Raw genomic sequence first — 25,153 nt, forward strand, 5'->3', positions numbered from 1 at the left:
GCTGACATAGAATCCCACTGACAGAGAATCCCACTGACAGAGAATCCCACTGACAGAGGATCCCGCTGACAGAGAATCCCGCTGACCGAGAATCCCACTGTCAGAGAATCCCACTGACAGAGGATCCCGCCGACAGAGGATCCCGCTGACAGAGAATCCCGCTGTCCGAGAATCCCGCTGACGGGTAATCCCGCTGACGGGTAATCCCGCTTATGGAGAATCCCGCTGATGGAGAATCCCGCTGAGGGAGAATCCTGCCAATGGAGAATCCCGCTGACAGTGGATCCCGCTGACCGAGAATCCCGCTGACGGAGAATCCCGCTGACGGAGAATCCCGCTGATGGACAATCCCGCTGATGGACAATCCCGCTGACGGACAATCCCGCTGACGGACAATCCCACTGATGGACAATCCCGTTGACGGACAATCCCGCTGATGGACAATCCCACTGTCAGAGAATCCCGTGGGGGGAGGGAGAATTCCACTGACAGAGAATCCCGCTGACAGAGAATTCCGTTGATGGAGAATCCCGCCGATGGACAATCCCGCTGTCCGAAAATCCCGCTGTCCGGGAATCCCGCTGACGGAGAATCCCGCTGAGGGAGAATCTTGCTGATGGAGAATCCTGCTGACGGAGAATCCTGCGGGGGGGGGGGGGGGGGGGGCGAGTATCCCACTGTCCGAGAATCCCGCCTGCAGAGAATCCCGCGGGGGGAGAATCCCGCGGGGGGAGAATCCCGCTGACGGAGAATCCCGCTGACGGAGAATTCTGCTGACGGTGAATCCCGCCGACAGAGAATCCCACTGACAGAGAATCCCGCTGACGGAGAATCCCGCTGACGGACAATCCCACTGACAGAGAATCCCACTGACAGGGAATCCCGCTGATGGAGAATCCCGCTGACGGAGATTCCCGCTGATGTAGAATCCCGCTGATGGAGAATCCCGCTGATGGAGAATCCCGCTGATGGAGAATCCTGCCGATGGAGAATCCCGCTGAGGGAGAATCCCGCTGATGGAGAATCCCGCCGACAGAGAATCCCGCTGACCGAGAATCCCGCTGACAGAGAATCCCGCTGACCGGGGATCCCGCTGACAGAGAATCCCGCTGACCGAGGATCCCGCTGACAGAGAATCCCGCTGACAGAGAACCCCGCTGACAGAGAATCCCATTGACAGAGAATCTCACTGAGCGAGAATCCCGCTGATGGAGAATCTCGCAGACAGAGAATCCAACTGACGGAGAATCCTGCTGATTGACAATCCCGCTGATGGAGAATCCCACCGACAGAGATCCCACGGGGGGAGAATCCCGCTGACGGAGAATCCCGCTGACGGAGAACCCTGCTGAATGACAATCCCGCTGACGGAGAATTCCGCTGACGGAGAATCCCATTGACAGAGAATCCCGCCGACGGTGAATCCCATTGACAGAGAATTCCATTGAGAGAATCTCGCTGACCGAGAATCTCGCTGACCGAGAATCTCGCTGACAGAGAATCTCGCTGACAGAGAATCCCGCTGATGGAGAATCCCATTGAGAGAGAATCCCGCTGACGGAGAATCCCATTGACGGAGAATCCCACTGACAGAGAATCCCGCTGATGGAGAATCCCATTGAGAGAGAATCCCGCTGACGGAGAATCCCATTGACGGAGAATCCCACTGACAGAGAATCCCACTGACAGAGAATCCCATTGACAGAGAATCCCGCTGACAGAGAATCCCGCTGACAGAGAATCCCATTGACAGAGAATCTCACTGACCGAAATCCCGCTGATGGAGAATTCCGCCGACAGAGAATCTCGCGGGGGGGAGGACAATCCCGCTAATGGAGAATCCCGTTGATGGAGAATCCGACGGGGGAGGGGGAGAATCCCGCTGATGGAGAATCCCGCTGATGGAGATTCCCGCTGACAGAGAATTCCACTGACAGAGAATCCCACTGACAGAGAATCCCGCTGACCGAGAATCCCGCTGAAAGAGGATCCCATTGACAGAGAATCCCGCTGATGGAGAATCCCGCTGATGGAGAATCCCGCTGACAGAGAATCCCGCTGACAGGGACTACCACTGACAGAGAATCCCGCTGACAGAGAATCGCGCTGACAGAGAATCCCACTGACAGAGAATCCCGCTGACGGAGAATCCCGCTGACAGAGAATCCCGCTGACAGAGAATCCCACTGACAGAGAATCCCACTGACAGAGAATCCCGCTGACAGAGAATCGCGCTGACAGAGAATCCCACTGACAGAGAATCCCGCTGACAGGGAATCCCACTGACAGAGAATCCCGCTGACAGAGAATCGCGCTGACAGAGAATCCCACTGACAGAGAATCCCGCTGACAGGGAATCCCACTGACAGGGAATCCCACTGACAGAGAATCCCACTGACAGAGAATCCCGCTGACAGAGAATCGCGCTGACAGAGAATCCCACTGACAGAGAATCCCACTGACAGGGAATCCCGCTGACACAAAATCCCACTGACAGAGAATCCCGCTGACGGAGAATCCCGCTGACGGGGATTCCCACTGACGGGGATTCCCGCTGACGGAGAATCCCGCTGATGGGTAATCCCGCTGATGGAGAATCCCGCTGATGGAGAATCCCGCTGATGGAGAATCCTGCCGATGGAAAATCCCGCTGATGGAGAATCCCGCTGATGGAGAATCCTGCCGACAGAGGATCCCGCTGACCGAGAATCACACTGACAGAGAATCCCGTTGATGGAGAATCCCGCTGATGGACAATCCCGTTGACGGACAATCCCGCTGATGGACAATCCCGCCGACAGAGAATCCAGTGGGGGGAGGATTCCTCTGACAGAGGATCCCGCTGACAGAGAATCACACTGACAGAGAATCCCGTTGATGGAGAATCCCACCGACAGAGAATCCCGCTGACAGAGAATCCCGCAGGGGGAGAATCCCGCTGTCGGAGAATCCCACTGACGGAGAATCTTGCTGACGGAGAATCCCGCGGGGGGGGGGGGGGGGGGGGGGGCGAGAATCCCGCGGTCCGAGAATCCTGCGGACGGAGAATACCGCGGGGTGAGTATCCCGCCTACAGAGAATCCCGCGGGGGGAGAATCCCGCGGGGGGAGAATCCCGCTGACAGAGAATCCAACTGACGGAGAATCCTGCTGATTGACAATCCCGCTGATGGAGAATCCCACTGACAGAGATCCCACGGGGGGAGAATCCCGCTGACGGAGAATCCCGCTGACGGAGAACCCTGCTGAATGACAATCTCGCTGACGGAGAATTCCGCTGACGGAGAATCCCATTGACAGAGAATCTCGCCGACGGTGAATCCCATTGACAGAGAATTCCATTGAGAGAATCTCACTGACCGAGAATCTCGCTGACCGAGAATCTCGCTGACAGAGAATCCCGCTGACAGAGAATCCCGCTGACCGAGAATCCCGCTGATGGAGAATCTCGCAGACAGAGAATCCCACTGACAGAGAATCCCGCTGATGGAGAATCCCATTGAGAGAGAATCCCGCTGACAGAGAATCCCGCTGACAGAGAATCCCGCTGACAGAGAATCCCGCTGACAGAGAATCCCATTGACGGAGAATCCCACTGACAGAGAATCCCATTGACAGAGAATCCCGCTGACAGAGAATCCCATTGACAGAGAATCTCACTGACCGAAATCCCGCTGACAGAGAATCCCGCTGACAGAGAATTCCACTGTCAGAGATTCCCACTGATGGAGAATTCCGCTGACAGAGAATCCCGTGGGGGGGGGGGGGGAGAATTCCACTGACAGAGAATCCTGTGGGGGGGGGGGGAGAATTCCACTGACAGAGAATCCCGCTGACAGAGAATGCCGTTGATGGAGAATCCCGCCGATGGACAATCCCGCCGAAAGAGAGTCCCGCAGGGGGAGAATCCCGCTGTCCGAAAATCCCGCTGTCCGAAAAACCCGCTGTCCGAGAATCCCGCTGACGGAGAATCCCGCTGAGGGAGAATCTTGCTGATGGAGAATCCTGCTGACGGAGAATCCTGCGGGGGGGGGGGGCCAGTATCCCACTGTCCAAGAATCCCGCCTGCAGAGAATCCCGCGGGGGGAGAATCCCGCTGACGGAGAATCCCGCTGACGGAGAATCCCGCTGATGGAGAATTCTGCTGACGGTGAATCCCGCCGACAGAGAATCCCACTGACAGAGAATCCCGCTGACGGAGAATCCCGCTGACGGAGAATCCCGCTGACGGAGAATCCCGCTGACGGAGAACCCTGCTGAATGACAATCCCGCTGACGGAGAATTCCGCTGACGGAGAATCCCATTGACAGAGAATCCCGCCGACGGTGAATCCCATTGACAGAGAATTCCATTGAGAGAATCTCACTGACCGAGAATCTCGCTGACCGAGAATCTCGCTGACAGAGAATCCCGCTGACAGAGAATCCCGCTGATGGAGAATCCCATTGAGAGAGAATCCCGCTGACGGAGAATCCCATTGACGGAGAATCCCGCTGACAGAGAATCCCATTGAGAGAGAATCCCGCTGATGGAGAATCCCGCTGACGGAGAATCCCGCAAACGGAGACTCCCGCTGATGGACAATCCCACTGACGGACAATCCCGCTGACGGACAATCCCGCTGACGGACAATCCCACTGATGGACAATCCCGCTGATGGGTAATCCCGCTGATGGAGAATCCCGCTGATGGAGAATCCCGCTGATGGAGAATCCTGCCGATGGAGAATCCCGCTGATGGAGAATCCTGCCGATGGAGAATCCCGCTGATGGAGAATCCCGCTGATGGAGAATCCCGCTGACAGAGGATCCCGCTGACCGAGAATGCCGCTGACAGAGAATCCCACTGGTGGACAATTCCGTTGACGGACAATCCCGCTGATGGACAATCCCGCTGACAGAGAATCGCGCTGACAGAGGATCCCGCTGACGGAGAATCCCGCTGACAGAGAATCCCGCTGACAGAGAATCCCACTGACGGAGAATCCCGCTGACAGAGAATCCCGCTGACAGAGAACCCCGCGGGGGGAGAATCCCGCTGATGGAGAATCCCGCTGACAGAGAATCCCGCTGACAGAGAACCCCGCTGACAGAGAATCCCGCTGACAGAGAATCCCGCTGACGGAGAATCCCGCTGACAGAGAATCCCGCTGACAGAGAATCCCGCTGACAGAGAATCCCGCTGACGGAGAATCCCACTGACAGAGAATCCCGCTGACAGAGAATCCCGCTGACAGAGAATCCCGCTGACGGAGAATCCCACTGACAGAGAATCCCACTGACAGAGAATCCCGCTGACGGAGAATCCCACTGACAGAGAATCCCGCTGACAGAGAATCCCGCTGACGGAGAATCCCACTGACAGAGAATCCCGCTGACGGAGAATCCCACTGACAGAGAATCCCACTGACAGATGATCCCACTGACGGAGGACCCCGCTGACGGAGAATCCCGCCTGCGGAGAATCCCGCTGACGGAGAATCCCGCTGACGGACAATCCCACTGACAGAGATTCCCGCTGACAGAGAATCCCACTGACGGAGAATCCCGCTGACGGAGATTCCCGCTGACGGAGATTCCCGCTGATGTAGAATCCCGCTGATTCTCACTGTCTGCGGCCTCGCGACCCTCAAGGTCGATCCTCCTTCCCTGTTTGCGAACCTCACCCTGGATGGCAAACCCGTCGCCACCAGGAGCAGATGGTACAGTGCCCAGGATCGGATCTTTATTAGGTCGGAGGTCCAGCGATTACTGTGGGAAGGTGTCATTGAGGCTAGCAACAGCCCCTGGAGAGCTCACAGCTGCAGTGTCCCAGGTTCGATTCCGGCTTGGGTCACTGTCTGTGCGGAGTCTGCACATCCTCCCCGTGTCTGCGTGGGTTTCCTCCGGTTTCCTCCCACAGTCCAAAGTTGTGCAGGTTAGGTGGATTGGCTAATGATAAATTGGCCTTAGTGTCCAAAATTGCCCTTAGTGTTGGGTGGGGTTACTGGGTTATGGGGATAGGGTGGAGGTGTTGACCTTGGGTGGGGTGCTCTTTCCAAGAGCCGGTGCAGACTCGATGGGCCGAATGGCCTCCTTCTGCACTGTCAATTCTATGATTGTAAAGACCGGGGATAAGCATAGGATGGTCATTGACTACAGTCAGGCCATCAACAGGTTTACGCAGCTGGACGCGTACCCTCTCCCCCGCATATCCGACCTGGTAAAGACGATCGCGCGTTACAAGGTCTTTTCCACGGTGGATCTAAAGTCTGCCTACCACCAGCTCCCAATCCGCCCTAGCGACCACAAATTCTCTGCTTTCGAAGCAGATGGGCGGCTCTACCACTTCCTAAGGGTTCCCTTCGGTGTCACTAATGGGGTCTCGGTCTTCCAGCGCGAGATGGACCGAATGGTTAACCGGTACCGTTTACGGACAACATTCCCGTATCTCGATAATGTCACCATCTGCGGCCATGACCAGCAGGACCACGACACCGAAAATTCCTCCAGACCGCAAAAATCCTTAACCTCACATATAACAAGGATAAATGCGTGTTCAGCACCGACCGCCTAGCCATCCTCGGCTACGTAGTGCAAAATGGAGTTATAGACCCAGACCGTGAATGCATGCGCCCCCTTATGGAGTTCCCCCACCCTCACTGCTCCAAGGCCCTGAAACGCTGCCTAGAGTTTTTCTCTTATTATGTCCAGTGGGTCCCCAACTACGCAGACAAGGCCTGCCCGCTCATCCAATCCACGGTTTTTCCCCTGTCGGCAGAGGCCCGCCTTGCCTTCAGCCGCATCAAAGCAGACATTGCAAAGGCCACGATGCACACCATCGACGAGTCCCTCCCCTTCCAGGTCGAGAGCGACGCGTCCGAAGTAGCTCTGGCGGCCACCCTCAACCAAGCGAGCAGGCCCGTGGCCTTCTTCTCACGCACCCTCCATGCCTCAAAAATCCGTCATTCCTCCGTTGAAAAGGAGGCTCAGGCCATAGTAGAAACTGTGCGGCATTGGAGGCATTACCTGGCCGGCAGGAGATTCACTCTCCTCACTGACCAACGGTCGGTTGCTTTCATGTTCGATAATGCACAGCGGGGCAAGATACAGAACGATAAGATCTTACAGTGGAGGATCGATCTCTCCACCTACAACTATGAGATCTTGTATCGTCCCGGGAGGCTAAACGAGCCTCCTGATGAAGCAGCTGCCGAAGAAGCCAAAGCCACACTCCCGGAGCCACAGATGTCCGGGCCGCTGCCTGCGTCACCACCAAAGGTACGACGATCGCAGAGGACGACCAGGGCCCCCGACCGACTAATTGCTTCATTCTGAAATGTAAATACACTTTGCAAATAGTTGCAATGGAATGAGGCGAAACACTGCACGGAAGTATACCAGGTACCTTCATAACCTTTACTTCTACCACTCTGGAACGCGAGGCCACCACCCCCGCCAGAGCCACCACCCCCGCCGGACTTATTTTTAACAGGGGGTGAATGTGGTAGTCAGTATTAGAGGTATTACGGTACTCTGTAATGTCGGAAGACCATTGGTGTAGAAGGGACTCTGTTCTCGTTGGTTAAGCCTGTCTGCTGGCTCCGCCCAGCAAGGCGGGGTATAAGAGCCCGTGTCGCCCCAGCAGCTGCCTTCTGTACCTGCGCTGCTGGGGGAAACATCGAGTGTAATAACGCCTTCAATTGTCTCCGATCTCGCTTCTGGAGTTATTGATCGAGCATCACAGACCACACTCTCCCCCACTCACAGAGTGCCTGGGGGAATGGGGCTGCTGGGGGGGCTTGCTGGGGGTGATGGTGCCATGTGGGGCGAGGGGGGGAGTGCCATGGGGAGGTAGGGGGGGTTTGTTGGGGGAGAGTGCCGGGGGGGAGGGGGGAGTGCCGGGTGAGGTGGTGAGGGGGGGTTTGCTGGGGGTGGTGGTGCCGTTTGGGGTGAGGGGGGGAGTCCCGAGGGGGGGGGTGGTTTGTTGGGGGAGAGTGCCGGGGAGAGGGGGGGTACCGGGGGTGGGGATTGCTGGGGGTGGTTGTGCCATGTGGGGTGAGGGGGGTGGGAGTGCCGGGGGGGTGTTTGTTGGGGGAGACTTCCGTGGGGGAGGGGGTGTGCCGGGGGGGGGGGATGCCGGCGGCGTACTCAGGCACTGCCGTGGACGTGCTGGTTGGGGCGTTCTTTGGGAGGTTTGGGATGGTGGAGGTTCTGCAGGGTGGGGAGGGGGGCGAATGTTTGTGGGGGGGAGGGGGGCAGGGCTGGGGTGCACAGGTAGGTATGGCCTGTGGAGTGTGGGAGTTTCAGTGTGGGGATGTTCCCTGGGGGATGGAGGAGAGGGGGCAGTACTGGGTGATGCGTTGGGTGTTCTGGATCACATACAGGTCACCAACACTTGAAGTAGTGCAACACTATTTTATCAAAAGGTTAACTTTTAAACGTACTTGAACTGTGGGGAAATACGATACTAGCTTTAACTAAAGACCTTTGCCTTGTCCTAACCAGTCGATGCACTCAGCACATGGTGAATGTCTGTGTTGCAGGCTGTGAGCTCTGTCCTACTAGGAAGCTGCAGCTCCAATGATCGTGAACTCTGATGCCCCCTGTCTTTATAGTGCGTGTTCTCTAACTGGTGATTGGCTGCGGTGTTGTGTGTGTTGATTAGTCTTGCTGTGTGTCCATCAGTGTATGTCTGCACCATGATATACTGGTGTATATTATGACACTGGGTGAGGGGTGGTTGGACGCTTCTGGTGGGAAAGCTTGGGTTGGGGAGGGTCCCTTGGGGTAAGAGACCAGCAGTGTCCCTAGCGGATGGATAGCGGGGAAATGGGGCGGGGTCTCATATTTCCGGGGCAGGGTCCTTTTGAAAAAAACATTTCTATAAAAATGGGTGGTGCAATCTCCAGGAGTTGAGGTTTCTGGCGATATTGGGGAGGGGGGCAGGGGGCAGGCAAGCGGGCTCATTCAGAGCTGCCCCTCCATTGCTTTTCCAAAGTGTTTGAGAGTTTGGCGGGGAAAGCTGGCCGACGTTCAACCGGCTTCTCTCTGCCCACGGCCACACTTGTGAAAGTGAAAAATCGCCAAGGTCCACCCTTACAAATTCCCGAGCCAGGGATGCACATTCCCATGACCCACAATGCACCTGGGCGTTGGTGGGTTGATTTCATTCCCCCACCTGCTCGGAACTTTGTCCCACTAAAATTCACTGCATCTCACTTGCTCCTTTTTGTGTGCCAGTTTCTTCCAGCAGGAACAATTTGTCGACCGTTAGCCGGAGAATGCGACTTGCTGGAGTACTGCTCAGGAAATTCTCCGCATTGCCCTGACAACACCTTCACGAAACATGGCAGAATTTGCAGCGGTTTAAGTGTCTGTTACATGGGCCTGTGCCCAAAACTCACTAACCAGTGCGAGGAGTTCTGGGGCGTCGGTGAGTACAGGGCATTGCACAGCGACACTCCGAGCACGCGTCTGCACGCAATTCATTGGGCCTGAGCACCAAAACCCCCATAATTCTTGATTCTGAATGTCGACATTAAGGGCTCACACACTTTGTCTTGCACATTTTCTCTTGCACTTTGTCCAAAATGAGAGGCATAAAGAAACTTATCTTATTACAAATTAAACTACAGACACCGTCGACTCCAGGTCCCGTCCGGGGCAAATCGCGCTCAGCTCCCATCTGGCTTTTCTGTTGGAGTCCATCACTCCCCTAAGGGGGGCACACTCATATTCCTCACGGCTCACGGGAAGCTCACAGGTCAATCCCGGTAACTCTCGTCCTGATGTTAACGTTCGCCATCATCCGAAGACACATCGGAGGAGGTGGAGGAGGAGGAGGGGGCTTGTTGGAGGGAGGTGGAGGAGGAGGGGGGCCTGTCGGAGGGATGTGGAGGAGGAGGGGGCCGGTTGCAGGGAGGTGGAGGAGGAGGCGGCCTGTCGGAGGGAGGTGGAGGAGGAGGGGGCCTGTCGGAGGGAGGTGGAGGAGGAGGGGGCCTGTCGGAGGGAGGTGGAGGAGGAGTGGGCCTGTCGGAGGGAGGTGGAGGGGGAGGAGGGGGCCGGTCGGAGGGAGGTGGAGGAGGAGGGGGCCTGTCGTAGGGAGGTGGTGGAGGAGGTGGGTGCCTGTCGGGGGGGAGGTGGAGGAGGAGGAGGCCTGTTGGTGGGAGGTGGAGGAGGTGGGGGAGGAGGAGGGGGCCTGTCGTAGGGAGGTGGTGGAGGAGGGGGCCTGTCGTAGGGAGGTGGTGGAGGAGGAGGGGGCCTGTCGGAGGGAGGTGGAGGAGGAGGGGGCCTGTCGGAGGGAGGTGGAGGAGGAGGTGGGGGCCTGTCGGGGGAGGTGGAGGAGGAGGGGGCCTGTCGGGGGAGGTGGAGGAGGAGGGGGCCTGTCGGAGGGAGGTGGAGGAGGAGGGGGCCTGTCGGAGGGAGGTGGAGGAGGAGGGGGCCTGTCGGAGGGAGGTGGAGGAGGAGGGGGCCTGTCGGAGGGAGGTGGAGGAGGAGGGGGCCTGTCGGGGGGAGGTGGAGGAGGAGGAGGAGGGGGCCTGTCGGAGGGAAGTGGAGGAGGAGGGGGCCTGTCGGGGGAGGTGGAGGAGGAGGAGGAGGAGTGGGCCTGTCGGAGGGAAGTGGAGGAGGAGGGGCCTGTCGGAGGGAGGTGGAGGAGGAGGGGGCCTGTCGGAGGGAGGTTGAGGAGGAGTGGATCTGTCGGAGGGATGTGGCGGAGGTGGAGGAGGGGGCCTGTCGGTGGTTGTTGAGGAGGAGGAGGGGGCCTATCGGAGGGTGGTGGAGGAGGGTGGGGCTGTCGGAGGGAGGTGGAGGAGGAGGGGGCCTGTCGGAGGGAGGTGGAGGAGGGGGCCTGTCGGAGGGAGGTGGAGGAGGAGGGGGCCTGTCGGAGGGAAGTGGAGGAGGAGGGGGCCTGTCATAGGGAGGTGGAGGAGGAGGGGCCTGTCGGAGGGAGGTGGAGGAGGAGGGGGCCTGTCAGAGGGAGGTTGAGGAGGAGGAGTGGATCTGTCGGAGGGATGTGGCGGAGGTGGAGGAGGAGGAGGTGGAGGAGGGGGCCTGTCGGTGGTTGTTGAGGAGGAGGAGGGGGCCTATCGGAGGGAGGTGGACGAGGAGGAGGGGGCCTGTCGGAGGGAAGTGGAGGGGGATGAGGACTGTCGGAGGGAGGTGGCGGAGGAGGGGGCCTGTCGGTGGGAGGCGGTGGAGGAGGTGCCTGCTCTTTCACCTTGGTTGCGCGTCTTTGGCTGTGGGACCGAACGAGGAGTCATATTTATGTGCGGCTGTGGTATTATGGGTATTTCGGTATCTGATAGGCTGGAGCACCATTGGTGGAAACTGTATGCTTTCTATTGGTTAGGTTATATGGTAGCTCCGCCCTGCTAGGCGGGGTATAAGAGCCCGTGCCGCCCCAGCAGCCTTCATTCTGTACCTGAGCTGCTGGGGGAAACATCTAGCTAATTATTGCTTCAGTGGTCATTGATCGTGCATCAATTTAATAAGCTAGTTTTTTTTTAAGAAGAAAGGATGGAGCTCCGAATCAAGCCGGAGTGTCTGCAACTCAGCCCCCACGCGGCGAACTCAGCGGCAATCTTCAAGCACTGGCTGGCGTGCTTTAAAGGGTATCTCGGGACGGCCAACAACAAACCCACGGGGGCGCAGAAACTGCAAGTCCTGCACTCAAGGGTGAGCCCGGAGATTTACACCCTCACCGAGGAAGCAGAAGACTTCGATGCAGCAATCGAGCTGCTAAAAGGACATTATGTTTGCCCGGTAAACCAGGTCTACGCCCGGCACCTGCTTGCAACAAGGCAACAAACCCCTGGGGAATCGCTGGAAGAATTCTACCGCCCACTCCTGGTGTCGGGGAGAAAATGCAGCTGCCCACAAGTTTCAGCGAGCGAACACACTGAACTCTTAGACAGGGGCACTTTCGTGGCAGGTATGCTATCCTCACAAATACGCCAGTGACTGTTAGAAAAAGACACTCTGGGTCTCAGGGAGGCACGGGCTCTTGCAGGCTCCCTGGATGTGGCCTCCAGGAACGCCCGCGCTTACGTTCCCGACCGTGCGGCAGCCCCCTGGGCAGAGTGGAACACCTCGGCGGCCGACCCCGAGACTTCCCCCATCCCCCCACAGGCCTGCGCTGCAAGGCGGCCTGGAAACCCTCGGGAGTCCCCACTGCTACTTTTGCGGTTAGGCCAGGCACCCCCGCCAGCGTTGTCCGGCCCGCGCATCCACCTGCCAGGGATACGGCAAAAAGGGCCATTTTGTGGGGTATGTCAGGCCCGTTCGGTTTCCGCGGTCTCCGGCGGGGAATGTGGACTGCAACGACAAACGTCTCCACAGTCCCCGTGCGGCCAGCGGTCGCCGCCATCTTCCTATTCCAGGGCCACGTGTGGTACCCAGGCGCCGCCATCTTGTTCCGCGGACGCCACGTTGGGGGGATGGGCGCCGCCATTTTGTGCACACCCAGCCATGTGCGACCAATGGGAGACGCCATCTTGGATGAACCCCCAGGACCCCTGCTCGGCTGACCACGCACTGCCCGAAGAGAACTCTCAACTGCTGCGATTAGTCTCGGTGACCCTGGATCAGTCCCGGCCTCGAACACTCTCAACTGCTACAATGACCGTATTCATCAACGGGCACGAGACGTCCTGCCTAATCGCCTCTGGGAGCACGGAGAGCTTCATGCACCCTGACACGGTAAGGCGGTGTTCTCTCCTCATCCACCCCGTTAATCAAAAAATCTCCCTGGCCTCCGGTTCCCACTCAGTGGAGATAAAGGGGTTCTGTGTAGCAAACCTCACAGTCCAGGGAAGGGAGTTCAAAAATTTCCGTCTCTACGTCCTTCCCCACTTCTGCGCGGCTACACTCCTGGGTTTAGACTTCCAGTGTAGCCTCCCAAGTCTAACCTTCAAATTCGGCGGCCCTATACCCCCCTTACTGTCTGCGGCCTCGCGACCCTTAAGGTCGACCCGCCTTCCCTGTTTGCGAACCTCACCCCGGTTTGCAAACCCGTCGCCACCAGGAGCCCAGGAGCGGATCTTTATTAGGTCAGAGGTCCAAAGGCTACTGAGGGAAGGGATCATTGAAGCCAGTAACAGCCCCTGGAGAACTCAAGTAGTCGTGGTAAAGACCGGGGATAAGCATAGGATTGTCATCGACTACTGTCAGACCATCAACAGGTTTACGCAGCTGGGTGCGCACCCTCTCCCCCGCATATCCGACCTGGTAAAGACGATCGCGCATTATAAGGTCTTCTCCACGGTGGATCTCAAGTCTGCCTACCACCAGCTCCCCATCCGCACTAGTGATCGCAAATACACTGCCTTCGAGGCAGATGGGTGGCTCTATCACTTCTTAAGGGTTCCCTTCGGTGCCACCAACGGGGACTCGGTCTTCCAGCGCGAGATGGACCGAATGGTTGACCGGTACGGTTTACGGGCAACATTCCCGTATCTCGATAATGTCACCATCTGCGGCCATGACCAGCAGGACCACGACACCAACCTCCGAAAATTTCTCCAGACCGCAAAAATCCTTTACCTTACATACAACAAGGATAAATGCGTGTTTAGCACCGACCGCCTAGCCATCCTCAGCTACGTAGTGCGAAATGGAGTTATAAGCCTCGACCCTGAACGCATGCACCCCCTTATGGAGTTCCCGTCCCTCACTGCTCCAAGGCCCTGAAGCGCTGCCTAGGGTTTTTCAGCTACTACGCCCAGTGGCTGACCAACTATGCGGACAAGGCACTTCCCATGATCCAATCCACAGCTTTACCCCTGTCGATAGAGGCCCGCCAGGCCTTCAGACACATTGCAAAGGCCACGATGCACGCCATCGACGAGTCCCTCCCTTTACAGGTCAAGAGCGATGCATCTGACATAGCTCTGGCGGCCAGACTCAACCAAGTGGACAGACCGGTGGCCTTCTTCTCACGTACCCTCCATGCTTCCGAAATCCGCCACTCCTCAGTCGAAAAGGAGGCCCAGGCCACAGTAGAAGCTGTGCGACATTGGAGGCATGACCTGGCCGGCAGGAGATTCACGCTCCTCACTGACCAACGGCCACGGGTCGGTTGCTTTCATGTTTGATAATGCACAGCGGTGCAAGATAAAAAATGACAAGATCTTGCGGTGGAGGATCGAACTCTCCACCTACAACTACGAGATCTTGTATCGTCCCGGGAAGCTTAATGAGCCTCCTGACGCCCTGTCCCGCGGAACATGTGCCACCGCACAAGTGGACTGCCTCCGAGCCCTCCACAAGGACCACTGCCACCCGGGGGTCACTCACTTTTTGCATTTTGGCAAGACCCGTAACCTGCTCTACTCCATCGAGGAGGTCAGGACAGCCACCAGACACTGCCAAATCTGCGCGGAGTGCAAACCGCACTTATACCGGCCAGAGGAAGCGCACCTGATAAAGGCTTCACGTCCCTTTGAACGCCTCAGCATGGACTTCAAAGGCCCCCTCCCCTCCACCGACCACAAGACGTACTTCCTGAACGTGATCGGCGAGTACTCCCGGTTCCCATTCGCCATCCCCTGCCCCGACATGACTGCAACCACCGTCATCAAGGCCCTCCATAGCATCTTTGCACTGTTCGGGTTCCCCGCTTACATACATAGTGATAGGGGGTCCACTTTTATGTGCGACGAACTGCGTTAATTCCTGCTCAGCAAGGGCATCGCCTCGAGCAGGACGACCAGTTACAAGCCCCGGGGTAACGGACAGGTAGAGAGGGAGAACGGAACGGTCTGGAAGACCGTCCTACTGGCCCTACAATCCAGGAACCTCCCAGTCTCCCGCTGGCAGGAGGTCCTCCCGGATGCCCTCCACTCCATCCGGTCACTGCTTTGTACGACCACCAACCAGACACCTCATGAACGGCTCCTTGTCTTCCCCAGGAAGTTCATCTCTGAGACCTCGCTCACGACCTGGCTGGCAGCACCCGGACCCATCCTGCTCCGAAAACACGTGCGGGCGCACAAGTCAGACCCATTGGCCGAGAGGCTCCATCTCCTCCACGCTAACCCTCAGTATGCCTACATGGCGTACCCTGACAGCCGACAAGATATGGTCTCCCTACGGGACCTGGCGCCCGCCGGAACTCCACACACATTCCAGCCACCAGTCCCACCCTCCCCTCCACCGGGGCACCTCACAGGAGGATCGGTCCTTCCGCCGGCCCCATCTAGCCCCCCCCCCCACCCACCGACGCTCCCCGCAGGCGCTCCCTTCCCAGGTAAACCGTTTTCCCCACCAGCGCCGTCTAGGTGTGCCGAAGCTGCCATGGAGATCGAAGCCACGCTCCCGGAGCCACAGACGCCCGAGCCTCCAACGGAGTCACAGCCGAAGCTCCAACGATCACAGCGGACGACCAGGGCCCCCGATCGACTGATTGCTTCATTTTAAATTGTAAACTGTAAACTGTAAACCATCAAATGTACATAGCTTTCAGAATTGTAAATAGTTACAAAACGCTGTACGGAGGTATTACAGTACCTCCATAACTAATTCTACCACGTTGCCATGTTTGTAGTATTAGGCCACCACCCCCGCTGGACTCTTTTTTAACAGGGGGTGAATGTGGTATTATAGGTATTACGGTACCTGATAGGCTGGAGCACCATTGGTGGAAACTGTATGCTTTCTATTGGTTAGGATGTATGGTAGCTCCGCCCTTCTAGGCGGGGTATAAGAGCCCATACCACCACGGCAGCCTTCATTCTGTACCTGAGCTGCTGGAGGAAACATCTCGCTTATTAAAGCCTTAAGTTAGACTACAGCCTCGCTTTAGTGGTCATTGATCGTGCATCAGCGGCGAACGGTGTTTCCTCACTGATCGTCCGGAGGGGGTGTGGGGGGTGGGGGGTGGAGGCACCACTGGTGGCTCCCATATTAGTGGAAACACTCCCCAACCGCTCGAGCAAGTATCGCCGTCCAGTTTGTGCAGGTCCCACCTCGCCCAGAACCGGAGCCGATGCCCCACGGATTTGTACCACTCCCCTTCACACCATCTCTTCAGCCATGTGCCCAACAGCATAAGCAACACGGTTAAAATGACCACCAGTCAGCTCTCCCCCTCAAAGGGGAAAGCAGCCAATGGTCATCCTTGGTCATCATGTGGTGTGAGAAAGGCTGGCAGTTTTCCCGGTTGAGAAGTCAGCAGGCCCGGGGGGGCTGCATCCTCGATTGCTGAGATCAGGAAGAGAGTATATTGCGGAGCCTTTGTCAGTAATATTCCCGGTCTCTCTGAACACAAGATTAGTCCCAAGGGGACTGGTGGATTGTAAATGTGACTCTGTTGTTTAAGAAAGGATAACTCAGGAAACCACAGACCTGGCAACTTGACATTAATAGTGGGAAAACTGATGGAGGCCATAATACGGGCTGAGATAAACATACACAGAGAAAAACAAGTTAATAATACCAGACAGTAAACATGACTTTGTCAAGGGCATGTCATGTCTGGCAATTTAATTGAGTTTTTTGACGAGGGGATACAGTGGATGAGGGTAGTGCCGTGGATGTTGCATATTTGGACTTTCAAAAAGCATTTGATACAGTACATGGCAGGTTGGTTAGCAAATTAAAAATGTTTGGGATTGATGGATCCTTGGCAGCATGGATTAGAAGTTGGCTGAGAGATAGGAAACAGAGGGTCGGTATAAATGGTCAATTCTCAGACTGGAGACGAGTTGAAAGTGGTCCTCCCCAGGGCTGTGTTGGACCCTTGTTTTTACAGATTTATATAAATGATTTAGAAATGGGTGTTGAGGGAAAAATCTCCAAATACTAAGCTTGGGAGAATAGTGAATTGTGAGGATGACGCTGAATGACGTCAGAGGGACATTGACAAGTTGGCCAAATGGACACCTGGCAGATGGATTTCTGAGAATTTCTGAACTTGTGAGAAACGCGAGGGATGCATTTTGGTAGAAAAACATGGGGAGTCAACCGAGGCTCAATTGAACAACTTTGAGGGGAGTACAGGAGCAGAGGGGCTTCGAGGTTCAAGTGCATCATTTTCTGAAGGTGGTCACTGATGCAATATCAATTACTACAAAGACGAGAGTAGTGGAATAATCGAGGTTTTATTGAGCAAAGATGTTGTGCCTCCTGTCGCTGGAACCAGAATGGGAGCAGCACCGGCGAACACACACATTTATACCCCGCCTACTGGGCGGAGCCAGCAGGCAGGGAATTTACACCATGTACCTCTAGTACAGGAGTCGCACCGTACTACATCTAATATAGTTAATGGTGACTACCACATTCACCCCATGTTAAAAAGAAAGAGTCCGGCGGGGGTGGTGGAAAAATCTACAAGTTCAGTCTGTCGGGGGCCTTGATTCACCGCTGTGATCGCCTCGGTCCTGGTGGTGATTCGGGCGCCGACTTGGTCACCGGTGACTCCGGGAGCGTGTTGTCCTCGTCTTCATCGTCCCCGAGTGGAACCAATGGGAGGACGGATCCTTCTGGGGTTGGGGCTGCGGTGAGGTGCGCTGGGGGGAGGGGGAGTGGCGCAGGGGCAACCGGAGGGCCTGTCGGGTGGTGGGTCGTCGGTGGGGATCCAGCGGGTGCCAGGTCCCAGAGGGAGACTGTGTCCTGGCGCCAGTCGGTGTGTGCCACGTAGGCGTACTGCGGGTTCGCGTTCAGTAGTTGGACTCTTTCGACCAACGGGTCCGACTTGTGGATCCGCACGTGTTTGCGAAGGAGGACGGGTCCAGGAACTGCCAGCCATGTTGGGAGCGAAACCCCGGAGGTGGACTTCCTGGGGAAGGCAAACACACGTTCGTGAGGGGTCTCAGTCGCAGTGCAGAGGAGCGATCGGATGGAGTGGAACGCGTCAGGGAGGACATCCTGTCAGCGGGAGACCGGGGGATTCTTAGACCGTAGGGCCAGCTGGACGGCCTTCCAGACCGTCCCGTTCTCCCTCTCCACCTGCCCGTTTCCCCGGGGGTTGTAGCTGGTCGTCCTGCTCGAGGCAATGCCCTTGTGAGCAGGAACCGATGCAGCTCATCGCTCATAAAGGAGGATCCCCGATCGCTGTGGATGTAGGTGGGGAAACCGAACAGGGCGAAGATGGTGTTGAATGCTTTAATGACTGTGGCAGACGTCATATCGGGGCATGGGATGGCGAAGGGAAACCGGGAGTACTCGTCGACCACGTTCAGAAAGTACGTGTTTCGGTCGGTGGAGGGGAGGGGCCCTTTGAAGTCCATGCTGAAACGCTCAAAGGGGCGGGAGGCCTTCATCAGGTGCGCTCGATCTGGCCGGTAGAAGTGCGGTTTGCACTCCGCGCATACCTGGCAGTCTCTGGTGACAGTCCTGACCTCCTCAATGGAGTAGGGCAGGTTGGGGGCCATGATGAAATGGAAGAACCGGGTGACACCCGGGTGACAGAGGCCAGCGTGTAGAGCCCAGAGTCAGTCCACTTGTGCGCAGACACATGTACCTCGGGATAGGGCATCGTTGAGCTTCCCGGGGCGATACAAATATTATAATTGTAGGTGGAGAGCTCGATCCTCCACCTCAAGATCTTGTTGTTTTTGATCTTGCCCCGCTGTGTATTATTGAACATGTAGGCAACCGACCGTTGGTCAGTGAGGAGAGTAAATCTCCTGCCGGCCAGGTAATGCCTCCAATGTTGCACAGCTTCCACAATGTCCTAGGCCTCCTTTTCGACAGAGGAGTGCCGAATTTCGGAGGCATGGAGGGTGCGGGAAAAGAATGCCACGGGCCTGCCTGCCTGGTTGAGGTGGCGGCCAGAGCTACGTCCGATGCATTGCTCTCGACCTGAAAGGGGAGGGACTCGTTGACCGCGTGCATCGTGGCCTTGGCGATGTCTGCCTTGATGCAGTTAAAGGCCTGATGAGCCTCGGCCGTCAGGGGAAAGACTGTGGACTGAATGAGTGGGCGGGCCTTGTTCGTATACTTCGGGACCCACTGGACATAACAGGAGAAGAACCCCAGGCATCGTTTCAGGGCCTTGGGGCAGTGGGGGAAGGGGGGTTTCATGAGGGAGTGCATGCGGTCGGGATCGGGCCCTAGAACTCCATTTTCCACAAAATAGCCAAGGATGGTGAAGCGGTTGGTGCGGAACACGCACTTCTCCTTATTGTACGTGAGATTAAGGAGTTTGGCGGTGTGGAGAAATTTGAGAAGGTTAGCGTCGTGGTCCTGCTGATCATGGCCGGAGATGATGACGTTGTCTAGGTACGGGAACGTGGCCCGCAGTCCGTACCGGTCAACCATTAGGTCCATCTCACGGTGGAAGATCGAGACCCCGTTAGTGATGCCGACGGGAACCCTAAGGAAGTGATAGAGGCGGCCAGCTGCATTGAACGCAGTGTATTGACGATCCTCCGGGCGGCTGGGGAGCTGGTGGTAGGCGGACTTCAGGTCCATTGTGGAGAAGACCCGGTACTGTGCAATCTGATTGACCATATCAGATATGCGTGGGAGGGGGTACGTGTCGAGCTGCGTTTACCGATTGATGGTCTGACTGTAGTCAATGACCATCCTGTGTTTTTCCCCAGTCTTTACTACTACCACTTGGGCACTCCAGGGGCTGTGGCTGGCCTCGATGATGCCTTCCTGCAGAAGCAGCTGGACCTCCGACCTGATGAAGGTCCTGTCCTGGGCACTGTACCGTCTGCTCCTGGTGGCGACGTGTTTGCAATCCGGGGTGAGGTTTGCAAACAAGGAAGATGGATTGACCTTAAGGGTCGTGAGGCCACATATGGTGTGGGGGGGCTAGGGGTCCGCCGAATTTTAGGGTTAAGCTTTGGAGGTGGCACTGGAAGTCCAGACCGAGTAACAGGGCAGCGCGGAGGTGGGGGAGGATGTAGAGCCGGAAGTTGCTAAACTCTGTGCGGCGAACGTTGTTTCCTCGCTGATCGCCCGGAGTGGGTGTGGGGGGTGGGGGGTGGAGGCACCACTGGCGGCTACCATATTAGTGGAAACCCTCCCCAACCGCTCGAGCAAGTATCTCCGTCCAGTTTGTGCAGGTCCCACCTCGCCCAGAACCGGAGCCGATGCCCCACGGATTTGTAACACTCCCCTTCACACCATCTCTTCAGCCATGTGCCCAACAGCATAAGCAACACGGTTAAAATGACCACCAGTCAGCTCTCCCCCTCAAAGGGGAAAGCAGCCAATGGTCATCCTTGGTCATCATGTGGTGTGAGAAAGGCTGGCAGTTTTCCCGGTTGAGAAGTCAGCAGGCCCGGGTGGGCTGCATCCTCGATTGCTGAGATCAGTAAGGGAGTATATTGCGGAGCCTTTGTCAGTAATATTCCAGGTCTCTCTGAACACAGAATTAGTCCCAAGGGGACTGGAAGATTGTAAATGTGACTCTGTTGTGTAAGAAAGTGGCAAAGGATAGATAAGTTCCCTGGGCCGGATGGGATTTATCCTAGGATTCTCTGGGAAGCTAGGGAGGAGATTGCTGAGCCTTTGGCTTTGATCTTTCAGTCATCTTTGTCTACAGGAATAGTGCCAGAAGACTGGAGGATAGCAAATGTTGTCCCCTTGTTCAAGAAGGGGAGTAGAGACAACCCCGGTAACGATAGACCAGCGAGCCTTACTTCTGTTGTGGACAAAATCTTGGAAAGGTTTATAAGAGATAGGATGGATAATCATCTGGAAAGGAATAATCTGATTAGAGATAGCAACACGGTTTTGTGAAGGGTAGGTCGTGCCTCACAAACGTTATTGAGTTCTTTGAGAAGGTGACCAAACAGGTGGATGAGGGATAAGCAGTTGATGGGGTGTATATGGCAGTAATGCGTTTGATAAGGTTCCCCACGGTAGGCTACTGCAGAAAATACGGATGGGATTCAGGGTGATTTAGCAGTTTGGATCAGAAATTGGCTAGCTGGAAGAAGACAAAGGGTGGTGGTTGATGGGAAATGTTCAGACTGGAGTCCAGTTACTCGTGGTGTACCACAAGGATCTGTTTTGGGGCCACTGCTGTTTGTCATTTTTATAAATGACCTGGAGGAGGGCGTAGAAGGATGGGTGAGTAAATTTGCAGATGACACTAAAGTCGGTGGAGTTGTGGACAGTGTGGAAGGATGTTACAAGTTACAGAGGGACATAGATAAGCTGCAGCGCTGGGCTGAGAGGTGGCAAATTGAGTTTAATGCAGTAAAGTGTGAGGTGATTCATTTTGAAAGGAATAACAGGAAGACAGAGTCCTGGGCTAATGGTAAGATTCTTGGCAGTGTGGATGAGCAGAGGGATCTCGGTGTCCATGTACATAGATCCCTGAAAGTTGCCACCTGGTTGAGAGGGTTGTTAAGAAGGCGTACGGGGTGTTCACTTTTATTGGTAGAGGGATTGAGTTTCAGAGCCATGAGGTCATGTTGCAGCTGTACAACACTCTGGTGTGGCCGCATTTAGAGTATTGCGTACAATTCTGGTCGCCGCATTATAGGAAGGATGTGGAAACATTGGAAAGGGTGCAGAGGAGATTTACCAGAATGTTGCCTGGTATGGAGGCAAGATCTTATGAGGAAAGGCTGAGGGAGTTGAGGCTGTTTTCGTAAGAGAGAAGAAGGTTAAGAGGTGACTTAATTGAGGCATACAAGATGATCAGAGGATTGGATAGGGTGGACAGCGAGAGCCTTTTTCCTCGGATGGTGATGTCTAGCACGAGGGGACATAGCTTTAAAGTGAGAGGAGATAGATATAGGACAGATGTCAGAGGTAGGTTCTTTACTCAGAGAGTAGTAAGGGCGTGGAATGCCCTGCCTGCAACAGTATTAGACTCGCCAACACTAAGGGCATTTAAATGGGCATTGGATAGACATATGGACGATAAGGGAATGGTGTAGCTGGGCTTTAGAGTGGTTTCACAGGTCGGCGCAACATCGAGGCTCGAAGGGCCTGCACTGCGCTATAATGTTCTATGTTCTATGCCCTGGACGGTGAGGGTCGCGATGCAGTGCCCCCGGATTTCCATGGCATGGGATCTGGAGGCCAGGGGGATTTTCTGGCTCACGGGTTGTACTGCGAGGGAGCAGCGCATTACCGTAGTGGGGTGGATGAAGCTTTCCGTGCTCCCGGAGTCAAAAAGGCAGGACGTCTCGTGCCCATCGATTTTCACCGTTGTCGTTGCGGTTGCGAGGTTGTGTATCCAAGACTGGTCGAGGGTGATCGAGGCGAGCTGCGGCTGATGCTGGGAGGCCCCGGGCTGGTCAGTGGTGGTGGCAGGTGATGAGTGGCCAGACGAGCTTCCCGACGAGCAGGGGTCCTGAGGTGCCGTCCAAAATGGCGCCGAAGATGGCGGCGCCCACGGCGCGCACATGGCTGGCGGCATTAAAATGGCGGCACCCACGGGCCGCAGGTGGAGGGTGTAGGAACGCTGGGCCTAGAAACAGCGGCAAAATGTCCCTTTTTCCACAGCCGTTGCAGGTTGCGCTCTCCGCCGGGCAGCGCTGCCGGGGGTGTTTGTTCTGCTCGCAGAAGTAGCATTAGGGCCCCCCGGGGTTGGCTGGCTGCCTCGCGGCGCAGGCGTGCGGTGGGCTGGGGTCGGTAGTTGGTGGGTCCCACGATGCCCATGAGGGTGCCGTGCGGTCGGGGGCGTACGACTGGACGTTATGGGAGGCCACTATTAACGAGTTTGCAAGCTGCCTGGTTCCCGTAACGTCAAGCGTACTCCCCTTCCAATCGGCGCTGGCGGATGTACGCCGACCCCATGCCCGTAACAAAAGCATCTCTGATTAAAAGTTCTGTGTGCTGGACTGCCGAAACTGCCTGGCAGTCAGAGTTCCTTGCCAGGATGTGCAAGGTACGTCAGAAATCGTGTAGGGACACACCGGGGAGTTGCTGTCTCGTGAACAGAAGGTGCCTGGCATATAGTTTGTTGACCGACCGAACGTAAAGTCCTTTCAGGAGCTCCATTGCTTCAGCTTAAGTGGCCGCATCCCGTATGAGAGGAAAAATGTCAGGGCTCACCCGTGAATAAAGGACCTGGAGCTTCTCTGCGTCCGAGGATTCTTCAGCGGATGTTCGGAGGTAGCTTTCGAAGCAGGCTAGCCAGTGGTCAAAAGCGGATGGAGCGTTGGCTGCTTGAGGGCTCAGCTGTAGGCGATCAGGTTTGATGAATATCACAGCTATACTGCGAGAGGACACCTCAGAGGGCAGTGAGGCTATATGGGTAGAGATCAGGAATAAGAAGGGTGCAGTCACAATGTTGGGGGTATACTACAGGCCTCCCAACAGCCAGCGGGAGATAGAGGAGCAGATAGGTAGACAGATTTTGGAAAAGAGTAAAAACAACAGGGTTGTGGTGATGGGAGACTTCAACTTCCCCAATATTGACTGGGACTCACTTAGTGCCAGGGGCTTAGACGGGGCGGAGTTTGTAAGGAGCATCCAGGAGGGCTTCTTAAAACAATATGTAAACAGTCCAACTAGGGAAGGGGCGGTACTGGACCTGGTATTGGGGAATGAGCCCGGCCAGGTGGTAGATGTTTCAGTAGGGGAGCATTTCGGTAACAGTGACCACAATTCAGTAAGTTTTAAAGTACTGGTGGACAAGGATAAGAGTGGTCCGAGGATGAATGTGCTAAATTGGGGGAAGGCTAATTATAACAATATTAGGCGGGAACTGAAGAACATAGATTGGGGGCGGATGTTTGAGGGCAAATCAACATCTGACATGTGGGAGGCTTTCAAGTGTCAGTTGAAAGGAATACAGGACCGGCATGTTCCTGTGAGGAAGAAAGATAAATACGGCAATTTTCGGGAACCTTGGATGACGAGTGATATTGTAGGCCTCGTCAAAAAGAAAAAGGAGACATTTGTCAGGGCTAAAAGGCTGGGAACAGACAAAGCCTGTGTGGCATATAAGGAAAGTAGGAAGGAACTTAAGCAAGGAGTCAGGAGGGCTAGAAGGGGTCATGAAAAGTCATTAGCAAATAGGGTTAAGGAAAATCCCAAGGCTTTTTACACGTACATAAAAAGCAAGAGGGTAGCCAGGGAAAGGGTTGGCCCACTGAAGGATAGGCAAGGGAATCTATGTGTGGAGCCAGAGGAAATGGGCGAGGTACTAAATGAATACTTTGCATCAGTATTCACCAAAGAGAAGGAATTGGTAGATGTTGAGTCTGGAGAAGGGGGTGTAGATAGCCTGGGTCACATTGTGATCCAAAAAGACGAGGTGTTGGGTGTCTTAAAAAATATTAAGGTAGATAAGTCCCCAGGGCCTGATGGGATCTACCCCAGAATACTGAAGGAGGCTGGAGAGGAAATTGCTGAGGCCTTGACAGAAATCTTTGGATCCTCGCTGTCTTCAGGGGATGTCCCGGAGGACTGGAGAATAGCCAATGTTGTTCCTCTGTTTAAGAAGGGTAGCAAGGATAATCCCGGGAACTACAGGCCGGTGAGCCTTACGTCAGTGGTAGGGAAATTACTGGAGAGAATTCTTAGAGACAGGATCTACTCCCATTTGGAAACAAATGGACGTATTAGTGAGAGGCAGCACGGTTTTGTGAAGGGGAGGTCGTGTCTCACTAACTTGATAGAGTTTTTCGAGGAGGTCACTAAGATGATTGATGCAGGTAGGGCAGTAGATGTTGTCTATATGGACTTCAGTAAGGCCTTTGACAAGGTCCCTCATGGTAGACGAGTACAAAAGGTGAAGTCACACGGGATCAGGGTGAACTGGCAAGGTGGATACAGAACTGGCTAGGCCATAGAAGGCAGAGGGTAGCAATGGAGGGATGCTTTTCTAATTGGAGGGCTGTGACCAGTGGTGTTCCACAGGGATCAGTGCTGGGACCTTTGCTCTTTGTAGTATATATAAATGATTTGGAGGAAAATGTAACTGGTCTGATTAGTAAGTTTGCAGACGACACAAAGGTTGGTGGAATTGCGGATAGCGATGAGGACTGTCTGAGGATACAGCAGGATTTAGATTGTCTGGAGACTTGGGCGGAGAGATGGCAGATGGAGTTTAATCCGGACAAATGTGAGGTAATGCATTTTGGAAGGTCTAATGCAGGTAGGGAATATACAGTGAATGGTAGAACCCTCAAGAGTATTGAAAGTCAAAGAGTTCTAGGAGTACAGGTCCACAGGTCATTGAAAGGGGCAACACAGGTGGAGAAGGTAGTCAAGAAGGCATACGGCATGCTGGCCTTCATTGGCCGGGG

The 25,153-nt window shown here is 55.5% G+C and overlaps 1 protein-coding gene across 1 annotated transcript in view; it reads left to right on the plus strand.

Moving 5' to 3' along the window:
* LOC140409438 (disintegrin and metalloproteinase domain-containing protein 9-like) overlaps positions 1 to 25,153 on the plus strand; it is a 956,416-nt gene that overhangs the window by 346,606 nt on the left and 584,657 nt on the right. Inside the window, exon 13 of the mRNA XM_072497871.1 lies at positions 9,222 to 9,414. Coding sequence (XP_072353972.1) covers positions 9,222 to 9,414 — 193 coding nt within the window. The remainder of the gene's footprint in view (positions 1 to 9,221; positions 9,415 to 25,153) is intronic.

The sequence above is a fragment of the Scyliorhinus torazame genome, chromosome 3 (genome assembly GCF_047496885.1).
Source record: "Scyliorhinus torazame isolate Kashiwa2021f chromosome 3, sScyTor2.1, whole genome shotgun sequence".
Taxonomy (NCBI): Eukaryota; Metazoa; Chordata; class Chondrichthyes; order Carcharhiniformes; family Scyliorhinidae; genus Scyliorhinus; species Scyliorhinus torazame.